This window comes from Thalassophryne amazonica, chromosome 23, assembly GCF_902500255.1.
Source record: "Thalassophryne amazonica chromosome 23, fThaAma1.1, whole genome shotgun sequence".
Lineage (NCBI taxonomy): Eukaryota > Metazoa > Chordata > Actinopteri > Batrachoidiformes > Batrachoididae > Thalassophryne > Thalassophryne amazonica.
In genome coordinates this window covers 12,401,052-12,418,024 of record NC_047125.1, presented here as the reverse complement: position 1 = coordinate 12,418,024, position 16,973 = coordinate 12,401,052, and the positions used below count along the sequence as shown (strand labels likewise).

The window sequence follows — 16,973 nt, the reverse complement described above, 5'->3', positions numbered from 1 at the left end:
CATAGGTCAAAGGGCAAAATCAGGAAAAATCTTCCTATCTTTAACATTGAACGAATTTTCAAAAATTCGCAACTGTCAAAAAATATCAAATCTCTTTCATATTTGAGATTGTTATGTAGGATGGTATCCTATATCGACTGACAAAGTTTGATCCAGATCTGATCCAGATTACATATTTTGTGGCCATTTAAATTTAACATTGAAAACCACATTTAATGTATATTTTACATTATATCTTAATCAAACATGCCCCAACCACTCTCATATTTGAAAGTGAGGTGCAGACTGGCACTCACTATCAACTTGCAAAGTTTGATCCAGATCTGATCCAGATTACAGATTTTGTGGCCATTTAAATTTAACATTGAAAACCCCATTTAATGTATATTTTACATTATATCTTAATCAAACATGCCCCAATCACTCTCATATTTGAAGGTGAGGTGCAGACTGGCAGTCACTATCAACTTGCAAAGTTTGATCCAGATCTGATCCAGATTACAGATTTTGTGGCCATTTAAATTTAACATTGAAAACCCCATTTAATGTATATTTTACATTATATCTTAATCAAACATGCCCCAATCACTCTCATATTTGAAAGTGAGGTGCAGACTGGCACTCAATATCAACTTGCAAAGTTTGATCCAGATCTGATCCAGATTACAGATTTTGTGGCCATTTAAATTTAACATTGAAAACCCCATTTAATGTATATTTTACATTATATCTTAATCAAACATGCCCCAATCACTCTCATATTTGAAAGTGAGGTGCAGACTGGTACTTGCTATCACCTGACAAAGTTTGATCCAGATCTGATCTGGATTGTGGATTTTGTGGACATTTGAATTTAATATTGAAAGCCCATTTGGTGATCATTTTTGCATTATATCTCAATCAAAAGTGCCTCAATCACTCTCATTTGTGACAGTGAGGTGCAAACTGGTACTGTCAATGAACAGACTAAGTTTGATCTGCATCTGACCCGAATTGCAGATTTAATGAATATATTATTGTTTTTAACATTTTGATCGATTATATTTTTGCTTATGAAAAGCTACTTGTAACAGGAAAATTTTTTCCAAGGTAAAAATTTGCAGAATTGGAAACGAGTATTGGAGGAGGTTTGTGCTCTCGGGGTGCAGTGCTTTGGTTTTGTATTTGTAACAGTTTTCGTCCACTGTTATTTTGCGCTGCAGGAACAGTTGGCGGTGATGCATTTTTGGAGCGCGGGATAGAAAAGTGCGCATCGGTGTTCAAAATGAAGCACAGTTACAGATATAAAAATGTCAGTTTAAATTATGTGAGTCTTGATCCATCTGTTCGCTGCGGAGTGAAAGGAATAATGAATTTTCTTTTACTCATAATTCATCTTTTTAATTTCATGTTTCAGAATCTTTGTTCTGCCGTCTTCTCTCTCAGAACTTTGATGTCCTATCTGAGATTTAACAATACCTCACAGTAATGACACTCTCCTTAGTAGTGCCTCACGCGTGTTTGTGCGGGCGTTTGATCGCGCGGCTCGCCTTCAGCTCATTTCCATTCCACGCCGGCTCTCTTCTTCTTTTTTTTGCTGCGCTCGCTTGTGTAGTTTTGTTGTTTGCCTTTCATTATTTTCTTCATTAGCGTGAGCAAACATCTTTGTTAGAATTCTCTTTGGGGTATCACTCCATGTCAGCACATTCCCACTCGCTTGATCTGAGAACAGCCACAGAAACGGCGGGAACGACCGAATCAGAGAGGGAACAAATTAATTGTATTATTTCAGCTTATAAGCGTAATCCCCGCCATGAATGCAGCAGCAGAAGTGCACTTTCCACAAACAAAGGGAAACTGGAGGCGGACCTATGCAAAAAAAAAAGGGGTGCGTGGGGGGCTCGTGTGCGTTGGTGAGTTTGTATGGAAAAAAAGCGGTTGGAGGGGGGAGGGGTGGCGGAGGTGGACCATCACCCCGTTCGGGTTCAGTGGAGTGGAGTATTTAATCTAACATGATGAACGAGCTATTGGAAACATCATTCACTCAGCTCCTCCTTCGCCGCCCTCGGCTCATTTCTCACGGGCCGTAAGCCTTCTGATGGAGCTGTGTTTAAGGTCATTTAAGGACCGAGGTAACGAAAGTCGGATGCAGCGATCACGCGCAGTCTGTCACCCGCATTACATGATGTTTGCTCAGAGAATAATATCCATATCAGCAAGGGCACAACCATGAAACCTGTCTGTCTGCCTTGCACGTGTCTAGGATCAAGACTAAGATCCAGGCTTTCCGCTACATCTTGAGCTAAACTGTCAACACTGCCCCCCCGTCCCCCCACTCCTGCTTAAATAAAACCCCGTCAGACCTTCTCTTGCTCTGTCCCTTGAAGAGTTTATCATTTTCGAGCTATTCCACAGAGCGCCGCTCCTTCCTGTTTAATCCAGAATCGAGCGGGTACTAATCGGCAGAGCCGGAATGACAATACAATTGATGGAATGATCGACAGAACAGCACCTTCACCAGTCTCAAGATAATGTAATGTTATCATACAATGCATGTTCAAAGCACAAACGTATCTCTTAATCGCCGGAATAGCAGATCGACATATTGGAAAATTTACCCTCACTAACACTAGATGGCTCCACACAAGCTCCCGTTCTGCCATTCCGTCGCTGTTCCTTCAAGAGTTTGGGGCTTCTAATGGCAATCGATACCTTTATATAGTGGCTGAATAACTTGATTATTTTAATGGTGAGACCTGATCATCTCATCAATACTTGTTTTGGGTGTAATATAAGCAAAAACAATTGTCATCCATTCCGCCAATTACCAGTTGTCCCGGTTCCATTCCGCCTATAGGTCCGGCAATTAGTAGCTCCCCCCAAATAGCAAATCGGGGCATGATTCGAAGTATCATAGTAACTACTTCATCCATCGTTCACAATCTTGAACAAGCTTGACATACGTAGTAGTTACGGCCATCAAATTTTTGGACCGTACAAAAATTTCATCCCGATACGTAAAATCGGCGTTGTTACGCGGTCACTGCCAGATGTTCGTCATCTTAACACCTTCAGTCCTGTTCAGACGTCTATTTAATTGGGGTATTCCCTCTTGAGTACGGCTCAAAACCTGTTTGATCGCGTGCTATCCGCGTAAACATTTGAAGCCGAAGTGACGTTAGTGCAGTTTTGTTCAAACGTTGTACAGCTCAGTCATGTCTAGCCAAGGGTGCAGCTCCGTAACTTTCGTTTTTTTGGCGGGTTGCCGGGTCCGCACTTTATAAACCAGCCTGTTAGGAGGCAAGCCGCCTCAAGACGTTTCATCCCGTTTATTCACTTTTTTGGATTATGGGCGATTGTAGTAGAATGGTGCTCTGTGGAATAGGGGTATTAGATAGCAATGGATCATAGTTCTTCTTTTTATTATTTGTTGCTTTTTTCTTCTTGTTCTTTATGCAGTATGAGTAGGTTGTTCCTGAAGGCATGGTTGGTTTTTCCCAGTTTTCCTTTACATGTGTGTTTTTCTTTGTTTTTTAATCCAACCACTTTCTCTCTCAATCTTTACCTTCCTTGAGCACTCTGCTTGATTTTTTTTTTTTGCGTGATAGGTTCTTTTAAACTCACCTATTCCTCAGCTCAAACCTCTTACTTTACCAGCATTTACAGGCGTTTAAGTGGCTGATTGGACTTGGAATTGCAGATAGACGTAGAATCCGCCTCTACTCATCTGCTTTCTGTATGGAGTCGTTCTGCCCCGCCGAGTGACTGACTCACACAATAAAACACTGGAAAGCTTTGAAAGAAATTAGAATTGGAGCCATGATCGTATATTCAGAGTGGGCTCTTCTGCATTACTTACCAGGTTAAGGTTATTCGATTTAAGTGTGAGAGATTGAGAAAAAATAAGGATTTTGGTGCTTTTTTCCTTTGTTGAGGTGTTGATAAATCTGTTAGATTTGTAGTCCCATCTAAGGTTGTATTATGACTATTATATTTTTAATTAAATTTTATTTTTTGAAGTGGAAAAAGCTCACGTGCACATACACCTAAGGGTCTTCTTACCGCTCCCCCATCAGTGTTATTACTGCCGCCTACCCCTTGGCTGTTGTAATTTGGCGAGTTATTTTTACTTCTAATGCCTTCTCTTTCTTCACGACTTTCTCCATCCCTCCTTCGCTCCATTGTCGGTGAATTAATTGGAGAGGGCAGGAGGTCGCAGCACATATTGGGTAGGTAACGAGTGGCGAGGGCTGGAATGGCCGCGAACACCCATCGCTCTAATTGGTTGTCAGAGAGGGATGAGGGTCATTAGGTATAGGTGACTGATTTGCCCTCTTGGCGCACAGACACAAACAACTTTGGCACATTTAGACGGGTACAAAAGCTCATGCATGTGCTTGTACATGTTACTGTTGATGCCTTCCTGTCTACGCCGTCTCAGGGGGAGGCGGCCCAAAGTACCTCAAGACTTTTGTTTGAATTGTTCTTGCAATTTGTCTTGAGAATATCGGCTGAACTAAATTGTTTCCAAGCAGCATTGCGGCAGTTTTGTTTCCATAATTGATTACAAATGATTATTTTAGCAATAATTACCTATAACTGGGGTTTACGGAAAAACAGTGGCATGAAATTTGAAGAGATTATTTGAGACCCCTGGTTGTCAAGCCGTGAGATCTCTAAAATACTAGCGTGGTCACCATTTGTATGAATTAAAGTTCAAATAAATCAATAAGGGTGTTTGTTCATGGCCAATTTTAAACTGTCATAGTAGGTTTTAATTTTGTACATACTGCAACGGTTGAATTTTATCATGAAAATAATGCCCAAGTGGTAAACCTGATGTTTGTGTTTGTTACAAGTGTCCCGTTTGACTGGAGGAAAAGTTTGCGAACAACCGATTTAGATTGCTGTTTTATGCGAAAGGGGCGGAGCCAGCCATTTTGACACAGATTATTTAAATGTGTATTAAAAACCTCAAATTGGCAGCATAATCAACAACTTTAGCAGCTACGCTAATGTCCGGTGTGCTTATAAATCTAAATTTTGTCAATAAACGCAAGCATACTCACATGGACACAACTTTTTTAAAGCTTGCTAGCTGTGCTAGCTTGCTATATCCCACTAAAACAGCCCACGTGCGCTGAAATGTGAGTAATTACCATGAACCACTAACTTCCTGCCTCTTAAAAATGGAGTCAAACTATATAAATCTGTTTATGATTATTTTAGCAATAATTACCTATAACTGGGGTTTACGGAAAAACAGTGGCATGAAATTTGAAGAGATCATTTCAGACCCCTAGTTGTCAAGCCGTGAGATCTCTAAAATACTAGCGTGGTCACCATTTGTATGATTAAAAGTTAAAATAAATCAATAATGGTGTTTGTTCATGGCCAATTTTAAACTGTCATAGTAGGTTTTAATTTTGTACTTACTGCAACGATTGAATTTTATCATGAAAATAATGTCCAAGTGGTAAACCTGATGTTTGTGTTTGTTACAAGTGTCCCGTTTGACTGGAATTTTGGAGTCGCATGTCTTCCTTGCGACCGTTCAGGATCACCTCTCAAAATGTTTGCGAACAACCGATTTAGATTGCTGTTTTATGCGAAAGGGGCGGAGCCAGCCATTTTGACACAGATTATTTAAATGTGTATTAAAAACCTCAAATTGGCAGCATAATCAACAACTTTAGCAACAACGCTAAAGTCCGGTGTGCTTATAAATCTAAATTTTGTCAATAAACGCAAGCATACTCACATGGGCACAACTTTTTAAAGCTTGCTAGCTGTGCTAGCTTGCTATATCCCACTAAAACAGCCCACGTGCGCTGAAATGTGAGTAATTACCATGAACCACTAACTTCCTGCCTCTTAAAAGTGGAGTCAAACTATATAAATCTGTTTTTTAATTGCAGTTTCCGTAAGAAATAATTTGATTATCTTGTATTACGCGACATGGATAGCCGCCATTTTGAAAATCTCCTCGGGGGATCTTTTTATCTGCATTTGAGATGAGAATGGAAAGACGTTTTAAAATCTGCCACGTTTTCAAGTTAAAGGAACAATGACTATATTTGTAGTTGGCTTAAAAAAGTGACTTTCTCAAACCTGTGGCAGCCAAAATTTGTGTCTCAGTTCGAACCCAGTCATTTGTGAGCTTTCAAGCACTTCACCATTTCCTAAGCTCAAATGTCATTTCTAGCCTCTTCTTGTCTTCATCCTCCGTATGCTGCTTCAGCAGTCCAGCTGGAATTACTGTCCAACGAACGGGTACTTCAGGAGAATCAGAAGAGGAATGATGTAGCACGTAGGCTCCTCAGTGCTGAGGATTCCAACAACTGGCAAAGTCCAGAGATGCTCATATATAACCAGGTGGGGGCAGCTAGATGCCTACTTGCAGTGTAGTTGATTGTGAGCTGGTATGCTGCCTTAGTGGTTGCCATCCAGGTTCACCAAATCACTATGCTTTTGAATTGCAAAGTTGCTCCTGGTGTGAGTTCCTTGCTTGGAAACACTGACATCTGTGTGTGGGGTTTGGTGAATGTGAGGCATCATTGTAAAGAGCCTTGAACATCTGCACCACATGGAAAAAAAAATGCTATAAATTGTAATGGAATTTATTCCCAAAGTGTAGGCAATGGCCCCCTGTTGGGTCATTGAGGTAATGCAGGTGGACTGTTAGAGGTCTTCAAAACTAAGTTAGTCCTAGTTTAACATAATACCGTAGATTCAAACACAATTTGGATGGGCCCCATGTCAAATTGGGCCCTGATATTCTTAAGTTTAGAATCAGCAGTAGTAAATTTAACATTCGTAGGATTTGAAGCTGATGACAGTATTCACAAGTGATTTTTGACCTCGTCGTTCTCAAAATTTGCTTGCAGCGAGACGTTTGCACGTAATTAGTTGAAGGCTGAGCCGCCCCCTTTTGCCCCGTTTTTCTTTTCTCGCGCATTCTCCAAAAAAAAAAAAAAAAAGCCAAAAACATCACAGACGCTTCCTTTTCTTCTTCGTTTGCTGCAATTAGTATAAATTGTTTGAAATTAAATGAAAGACGTGTTTCCAAGCTGGCATGGCCTAGCGGCTCTTAGCGTTCGCTATAAAGTGGCGTTTCGTGATTTAGCGTCGAGCGCTGTTGGCTGAGGTTCTGTTTGGTTCTGGTTCCAACTACATATTCTCAATCCCCTTAAACAATAACGCCGGTGACCCCTCACCCATCGCACCCACGCATAGTGAGAATTACCGCATGGTTCTTTCTCTTTGTTTTCCCTGTCGTCTTCTTTGTTGTCACGCCGTCACTCTCTCTTTGACTCGTGTTCTCCGGCTTTGTGATACAGCAGAGTATATTTCTTTGTAATATAATGTAATGTTGGGCATCTGGTAGGATTAGAAGTTTTTTTTGTGTGTGTGCACTGTTTTGATGTTGTGCCTATATCTGTGTGGGAGTGGAGCGCTTCTTCTGTTTTTATCCCTTTTCTGTCTTCGCTCAGAGCTCTAGGCTATAGAAAATGGTCGGAACTGCTGTGAGTGATGAAGCTGAAGTGGTGACGGTGCGACGGCAGTGGATCTTATGATGCTGTGCCGCTGCATCTAACCCTTATTTCAGAAAGGGGTCGCAGAAACCATCAAAGCTGAAAGCATTGGGTTTTTTGGACTCCTCGGATGCACCTCTGCATTTGCACACTTTGTGCCAACAAAGAGAAGGTGCGAAGCCGATGCTTTGTGTGTTATTACTCTGTCTCCAGGCCTATCACGTGAAGGTCCAACGCCATAACAGGAATATGTCGATCACCTCCGAGTGATCGACATAATCGCTAATAATTTGCTTGACTAACATTTCAACTGTGTGTTTGCGGAAATGTAAAAATGTCCACTTGGTGGCAGTGTTGGCATGTAATGTATGGAAAATCTTAGAAGAAGTCCAGAAAGGGGGATCCTATTTCAAATTTTAACAAATATGAAGCTATATTGATTAATTCATTGTCTCCTGCATAGCCAAGCAGCTCATCCCAACCTTCCCTATCCTTGGAAAGTCCTGTAACTCTTCCCAGGGGATCCAGAGGCATTCCCAAGGCACCGGGGGACCGGGGGTTTCCCTCTGTGCCTCCTCCCAGTTGGACATGCCTAGAAGTCCTCCCTAGGGAGACTGTCCGAGTTCCTCCAGGACAGTTGTGCTTCTCATCCTGTCCAGGAGTGTAAGCCCAGATACCCAGCAGAGGAATTTCATTTCTGCTTGTATCCACAATCTTATTTTTTTGGTCATTACCCAAAGGTCATGACCATTGGCCTTGATCCAATCCCTGCAATTGGAATTGGGCTGATTGTGACTGTTGATTTTTTTAATTGTGATTGGTATTTGACATATTAAACAATCGCTTTATTAATACTTGTCGCTAGTTCAGCAGCACTATGATGCTTATTCAACAGCATATTTATGCTCTGCTTTGCTTCAAATATTCACCAAGTCTGTTTCTGATTATCGTGCTTGTGATATCCATCTTATCGGCCAATCAGGTAGCGCGTTCCACATGAATACGTTTTTGTTGTCTTTTTGTCTGTGGTTCCTCCCGCGAACAGGCATTGTGCAAGCCAGAAGGGTAAGGGTTGGACAACCCAACCCCCTTGTGTAAAGGTCCACATCTGAAGACACCTGCTGGACAGATCAGGAATGTGCATCCATCTCTAATTATATTCTTTAATAGCTGAAGAATCACAGCTGGTGTTGGCACATTTAAAAGTGATTAAAACAGTTTAGTCTGTGACATTTTTATGATCTGCTGTGGTAATGGGGAGTGAAGGGGGTGCAGGAATAATAGTTGGTTTGCAAATCAGATTTACTGTTCCTTGTGTCTTTGTATGTGTCTACGTGTGTGTTTTTCCCCAGGACTATAAAGCTGGCCTCGCTATCGCTGAGATAGAACTGACTGCTGCCAATATTAAAGACCTCGACCGCTGTGGTTTTGAAATCAACACGCCTTTCAAGAATTTTTGGTATGTGCACACTTTTGTCTTTCCCCTTTTGTAGCAAAACAATATAAACTTTTAAAGCTACAGTATGGACGAAGTCATCAAGTCACTCTCAAGTCATGAATCAGCAAGTCCCAAGTCAAGTCTCAAGACATAATGACCACCAATTTTTTGCAAGCTGACTTGAGAAATGACTTGGGACTTGCAGATTGATGACTTGAGAGTGACTTGACAGTGAATTCTTCCCACCTCTGATGTAGGCTTTAGGGATGTTTATTAGTGTAAATGGAATACAGCATTCATGACCCTATGCCCAATGGTGTATTATTTCCTGTAACAATACATCAATGTCTTTGCATAAGTGTAGGATGAATCCTTCATATCTACGTGGTAATAGGCCCTCTCATGGGGGCCACCATGTTGACTGCCATGTTGGTACAGTAGGCCAAACAGGACAAACTTAACTTTCTGTCTTTTGCATTTTGTAGTGCTGATGAAATACAACAAAGAAACAAAGAAACAAAACAAAAAAAAAAACCCCACATAGATAAGGAAGCAGTAATTGTTCCCTATACATTATCTACCACTTGCTAGATCAGGCTGTTCCACAGGGTGCCCTTCTAGTACGAACACCCACGATCCAAAAAAGTGCAAAAACCAAATGAAACCGCTTAACCCTATTGTACTAGCTTGCCTCCTTTATCCTTGCACCCTTGGCTAAACATGATTGAGACGTTCAACTTGTTAAAAAAAAAACGCAACAAACGTTCATCAGGGCTGATTCGGCTTCAAATTTTTCAACCCAATGAAGCACGATGAAACAAGTTTCAAGCCGTAGTCACACTGAATACCCCATTCTTTGAATGGGGTATTCAGTGTGACTATGGCTACGGCTACGGTAAAGTGTCCTTAACATCTGGTGCCAGTGACGCCCGTTACTACATATACCAAGTTTGTTCAAGATTAGTGAAGATGGATCAATAAGTTACCATGATGCTTCAAAACATGCCCCAATTTGCTATTCGAGGTTAAACGGGAAGGAACGGTGCTCTGTGGAATAGCCCCATAATAAGTTTAAGAACCATTGTTTTATATGAAATAGAATATTGAAGTTGCGTCTTAAGTTTCAATAAGTCAGCGAAAACATTCACTGTTTTAGAGTATCCCAGAAACCTTTGCGCGCTGGGGAGCTTAATGCTAGCTTTAACATTGAAAATGCCATAGACATGCTAACGCGTTAGCCTCGGTCCCATTTTTAAGTTACAAAATACATCAACTGTTTCAGAGGTCCATAACAGGTTGGTTTAACATAAAAAAGGTAAATATTACTCACAGACATATGCTCTTTAGGGTTTTAGCGGGGAAAAATTAAGATAAAGCGAAATAAAACAAAGAACCAACTAAGCAGCAGATCAAAGATCGAAGCACTGCTTCACTGGTTCAAGGTTCAAAGCAAAGCCGCTCTGCAGAAACAGCTGATTATACAGACCCGCTGCAGGGTCTGTAATCAATGTAGAGAAATCATTTTCCTTACAAACACCCCCCAAAACAACGGCCGCTCTGAAGGACCGATAAGGGAATCGTTAAACAAAAAGGCTGTTGATGTCGATGGATCGAATAATTTCTTAAGGATACCTGAAAAGAACCGGTTCCCGACACGCAACCCTAACAGCAACATGCTTTTTTTTTTTTTTATAAAACTCACAATAAAGACTCACGATTATCTTAGTTAAACACCTAAATACATATTTTGGTTGAACTCACCTCCATAATGACAAAATGTTGCAAACAAGTTTCCGCAAACGCTTGTTTACACTGACAATGAAATCTCAGCCTCCCCAGCGAGAACGTGATTATGCGTGAGATTTGACACCGTAAAGGTGCCTATGAACGGAAACAAAATTGTGACACGTAACGTGATAATGCAATCTTCAGCCTCACCACTAGATGCCACTAAATCTTGATACACTAACTTTAATTTGTGATGCTTTCTTTTCCTTTTTGTCATCACCTTATTTTCTGATTGATGCCTAACCGTCGGTCTCTTGCCGGAGAGCGCGGGTGCCGAGCAACAGGTGGGAATTGTAGCGTTCTTTGATGTTTTTCTGAAATCATACAAAAGGACTTGATTCATTCCCCCCCCCCCCCAAAAAAAAACAACAGCTCCCGCTGCATTAGCATCTCATTTCAACCGCCGACTTTAAGAAATGTCCTTCAAATATGCTAAATCTCATTCTGTGCTGTAGCTTAATCTCAATAATCATATCTCATTAAGCATTCAAATTCACAGCTATAAATCTTAAGGCCAATCATTTTGGATAAATCTGCTCTTACAGATGTAAAGTATTAAGAGCCTCACCGCCTTCGCTTGTAGTGACAGAATATTCTCATAATCATATCTGGTTGGCTTTTTTTTTTCCCTTTTTCATATCTGTGGCTTTTCTTCTTACCTGGAGAGCTGTGGAATTAATCCAAAGCAGAATGCTTTCAAAGACCTGAAAGTAAAAGAAAATGAGAAATATCTGCAGTAAACTCGATTAATTTGCCTTACTTTCCTATCATCATTGATTCTTGTAAATGCGCGCTGAACGAGACGGCGTGCATTTTGAAGAAAAGATCATCCGGGGATCTATTTAAAAGTAAAGGTCAAGTGAGCATGAATGCACAATTTATCAGCAGGAAATTAAATCTACATATTTTCTGAATAGTCCGAGTTTAACTTTTTAAATAAGTGGTTCTAGAGTTTGAAAGCTCTCTCTGTCGCCGCGCTTTCAGTATATTATACCTTATCAACACGCTAAAGTAGGTCACCAAGTGTCTTGAAAATATATGTTGAAGATTGCAGCTCTCTTTTAAAAAAAAAAAAACTGCCTTTTTGCCACATTAAATAGAAATGCACTTTACACAATGCCGGTTTTTAGTGTGTCACATTGAGGAAGGAGGAGCCCAGATATTGGCTTCTGTGACGTATGTCGCAGAAGTCTCAAACGAACCGTTCCCTGCTTAAATTCTGCGTCTTGCTTGGGGACGTAAATGATTGTTGTGTGACTATTATTATTTTATTTATTTATTTATTTATTTTTGAAGCATCACCTGTATTTAATTGCAGGAAGTTGACTTTATAAAAACGGTTTTGCTCAAAATGACCTTTTAAATGCAAACAAAAACAGTAACTTTTTATGGTTGATTGATTTTTATTTATGTACTGAAATTTTCATTAGATTTGTGATGATAAATGGGCTGCATTTCTGTCACAATCCTGCTTCTCCAGATATTTAAGTTTTTACACCTTACTTGGGGAGCTACGACCACTACCTTTGCACACACCCCCCCCCCCCCAGACTAAACCAAACCAACTTTTTTAGGTTCCGATGACCCCAAAACACAATCAGGATGTTCCCAAAAATAAAAACTGGCCTCAAACCAGTTATTCAAGATGGCGTCCAAGATGGCCACCAAAATAGGGTTTTTTTTTCACCAAAACACCAATGTTTTCTGTCATTATTAAGTCTATTGTTTGTTCCTACTATGTATTTTAATGATAGGGGTCTATTGGCGGCCATTTTGGATGCTATTTTGAATTTTAAACCCATGAATGAATTTAGTTTAGGCACAAATTAGTTTGCTGTGACCTGAAATTGTCTTCCCATTGAATCTCTGTGATATTTAAGTGTGTATATGTTGTGTAAAGGTGTTTAGTGAAGAAAAAAAAAAAACTATTTTGGTGGCCATCTTGGATAACTGGCTTGAGTTTTGGGGTCATCTAAGGAACTGAAAAGTTGGTTTGGTTTAGTCCTTGGGGGGGGGGGGGTGCAAAGGTAGTGGTTGTGGCTCCTCTAGTACCTGCACTTGGTTGCAAATGAGGTTTTGATTGATATGGATTGAATTTGGTGGAATTATTGTGGGTCAGCCAAAGATAATGTAATTTGATAGAGGAAAAAAAAAGGTTAAAAAATAAAGGATGGGGCATGGTAAAAATATGGGTCCAGTGGTTACATATAGGAAATATTACAAGTGGCTATTCTGATAAATTGGTTAAAGATACACCTACAGTACCAATGCTGACTATTAAACACTACTATGATGTCCTATATCACCTTTTAGCCACATGCTTCTTGACCTTGAATGACCTTGACAGGTCAAATTCATGCAGAATGGCTTCTAGTAGTCTAGTATATATATGTATACATTTTAAATTTTTTGGTTAAAGCAGTGGGCATTTATAAGCTTTTGCTTCTGCCTACACCCTTTTGGGCACATGGGTGCATTATTGTATTGTTTTCTTTGTGAGTTTTATTTGTGATTTTGCGTCTGTGTGTGCAGAATAATTTCATTCATTCATTCAAATGGTTACAGTTAACCCTCACAGATATGAAGTATGTATGAACTTTCTGTTGGTCACATGACATTTTTGCATGAGCTTAATAAATGCTGTTCCGATATGAAAAACACAATTTTAAAAAATGTGGCTCAAGTTTGCTTTTGAAATATGTAGTCCAAGTCTATTTAGCTAAAATACAAATAAAATAAAATAAAAAAGGTCAAATAATAAAAATTTTGTGGAACAAGTTGAAATCTTCATAAGTGGTCTAGAAAAATGTGTAGACTCTCATACTAAAAATCACACTTGCGGCTTTTTCGAAATCCAAGATGGCATCCAAAATGGCTGCCATTTCAGGATTTATTTGTTTAACATATCTTTACTTTTGGATAGGCTGTCTAAAGATATGCTATATAAATATATGTACTGCATTTATTTGCTTACCTTTAAGGTGAAGGGTGAAGGAAACTTAGTATTACAAGTTTGTCATAGAAATTTGCCCTCAATGGTCACATTTCTGACGTATCGATAGGAAAGTTCATTAAAAAAATAATATTGCAGCCATTTGGATTGAAAGATGAACATCATACAATTAGTTTCTGACAGTTCCCAAAGCTGAAACCTCGAGGTAATGACCTCATAGAGCTTGTCATGCCGTTAACCAAGTACTAAGACACATAAATTGGGTATCACACCTTTCTCAAAGCAAAAGTACCTCAAAAATATAACTACAATGGCAGCCACTTTGGATTCCAATATGGCCACCAAATTAGCTTCGAGAGAATAATGGGAAGGCGTTTCTCACTTCTTAACGCGTACATTGAGTATGAAGGGGCCAGTCACATGGCACACAGTGTTAGCTGAAAGAAGGAAAAAACAAGTCACAAAGTCACAAATCGTCAAGAAAAAGTGGACGAATGATCCGGCACTTTTCCCATCACCCAAAAGCATGCGAGTGCAGAGTGCACAACAGAACAAAAACAAAACCTGAACGGCAACCTTGAAGCTGCGATCATTTCCACAGCGAGCCTGTGTTCTCCACAGCCACCTGCAGCTGCGTTTTCTCGACAACAGGTTTGTCTTCACTACAACGTGTGCGCACATGCACGTTGCAGCCAGAGATGGATAAATAGTTAAAGTAGTTGAAAAAAATGTTTCTGCTATTGTTTGTGTAAGACGACGTTGCTTTTCGTCCCACACATGGACGAGTCACATTCAGCTCGTCGGATCTCTCGTTATTGATCCGTTCAGATATCACCAGTGTTCGTGCAAGACGTTGGACTTGGGAGGTTGGACGAAGTTGGGCGACAGTCAAATGGAACGCTGATGGTACAGGAACTACGGAAACAATGAGGAACCGTCAAGATAAAAAGCAAAACGGAATTCCGAGGAATTGAGGTTGTCGTCAGGATTCGTTTACATTTTTCAACAGTTTGAAAATTCTGACGAAGCGCCAGCTACAGAAACGAAGCTGGACGACTGTTAAACGATGTCTCCGAAAGTCAACGCAAGTCTAGATTTCTTGTTTTGTTTTGGCTTCAGTGTCCTCCTTTAGTGCTGTGTGTCTGGGGCTTTTCCTGTCCAGAAGCAAAATTTATCTGACATTGTGTCTATTTCGCATGCCATTGAAAAAAACCACAAGAGGAATTTTTGGATGATTTTCTAAACATTTGACACATTTTTTTTTCTGGACCTATCCTGAAAATCCCAGGTTTTTCCTCAGAACATCCATTTATTACACTGAAACTCTTCGACTAATAGTAATCAAGGCGATGAGGGCAGAGGACTTTGAGCTCAGGTCTTACTTCTTGGGTTTGTCCTTATTGGATCTCACAAAGAGGCGTGTGAACCATTACACAAACCACAGGCACATTGAGGATTTAATGGCCATGTGAACACATCCCTGTACAAAGATCACTGACTATTGATCAGGGTTGTTTGGTGTGAAATCTCCTCTGGGAGCATTGCAGAGGTATCGAAGCCCTTCAGGCGACTCGGGTCAGCGAGGGCCTGAAACCGGCAGGTGCATTGCTCGATTGTGCTTTGTAATGCCGTTCATCGAAATCTGCCTGAACAAAGCGCAGCGCATCTCTTCATATGTGCTCATTTACCATTTTGTCTTCACCTTTTGCTTTTGGACTGTGTAAAGATCCCCCCTTCCCTCATTCCTCTACCTGCCTCTACATCCGATCGATCTGTTTGTGCCAGCTCTCTTAATGGTTCCGTCGTTTGGCAGCTTTGCTAATACGTCCGGCATAATTGCCATTTTGTGTGGAACAGCAATGAAAAGAAAAAAAAAAGTGAAAGAGAGAAATGGAATTAAAATGAGATGGGGTCTGCCAAATTGTTTTGATGAGGTGATTGCTGAAAACGGCTTTGGCGTGTTTGTGTGTGTGGATCAAATCAGTCGGGAGCCATGGGAGCGTTCGCCTACCTGCTCAAGGTGGGGATTAGCCAGAAACTCGTCTAATCACTTTAAGCTGTGGAGACACTCTTTGGTTTTCCGTTGTTTCGCTGCCATTAACTGGACGGAAAACACCTCGGCCGCTTTAGCAGAAACAGTCGCAAACTTTTTCTGAGTCTGAATGACTGACACGTAGAAATGGAAAGACAATGAAATTTGGACAAAAGAAAAACTTTGTGGTCTTGAAAACTGAGTAATCAAGTTCAAGAACATATAGGAAAACAATGTTGTGCTTATTTTATCCTGTGTTAAAAACAGAGACTTTTCAACTGAAATGGGTTATTGGACTGTGGATTTTCCTGAATAAATGGGACATTATTTCTAAGCAAGAGTCATCAGGAGATGAAATTTCACCCCCGGTCCTCATAAATCAGAAATACAAAGTGTTGGGAGATCACACAAGTACACCCTTATGCTAAATATAAATGAAATTGGTCAACTGGTTCTTGAGTTATTCCGCTAAAAAGTGAAAATGGTCAGTATGGACATGCTGATCACTATATCAAAAAGGGTTTGAACCTATTTAAAGTCCTTAAGGTTTAAAAAAAATGTTTTAAAATGATAATTTTAATATTTATTCCATATTACGTGTTGATGAAGTTTTAAAGTTTTGTCAAACAAAAACTTTCATTGGAGTTGAAGCCGAAGTCTCAAGTTCGTGCAGTGAAACACATTTTTGGGAATTTTCTTATATAGCGCCAAATCAGTCACCACACGGTGCTATATATATATGTGGGGGAGGTTTACAGTATTTATCTTTCAAAGTGACTTATATGTCAAAAATACATACTGCACTATCATCCGTAGCCACAAGATGGCACCATCTACAAGCGCAACAACTGATAGCGTCTCCTGCAATTAAATCTAAATAAGTTACCGCCTGATCCACACTCTGGAGCAGATTCCGGCAGTAATGCACCATTAAACTGGATGCCAACTACCATAAAGGGAAAATCAGAATGCACTTTGATGGAAAGCTGCAAAAACCATAGAGAAGGACTGCTAGGCTAAATGAATGCTAACTATGTAATCTGTCATTTTTATATTTACATTTCGTGGGGTAAATTTACACACATTTACCTCTGACATTCACATTAAAGGAGTATGTGCATCCTGAGATTTCTCATGACGTTTTTGTCAGTTCTTTGTGCCTCATACAACAATTTGATTAGCCAGTTAGCTTGTGATTGCTAGCTTCTGCTTGCAGTGTTTGCATTACAAATAAATAATGAATTTAAT

General features: G+C 40.1%; 1 protein-coding gene across 5 annotated transcripts in view; it reads left to right on the top strand.

The window, feature by feature from the left end:
- zmp:0000000660 (arf-GAP with Rho-GAP domain, ANK repeat and PH domain-containing protein 2) overlaps positions 1-16,973 on the top strand; it is a 215,809-nt gene that overhangs the window by 74,108 nt on the left and 124,728 nt on the right. For all 5 annotated transcript variants that reach the window (XM_034164507.1, XM_034164506.1, XM_034164503.1 and 2 more), the window contains one exon: positions 8,867-8,973. In XM_034164507.1, coding sequence (XP_034020398.1) covers positions 8,867-8,973 — 107 coding nt within the window. The remainder of the gene's footprint in view (positions 1-8,866; positions 8,974-16,973) is intronic.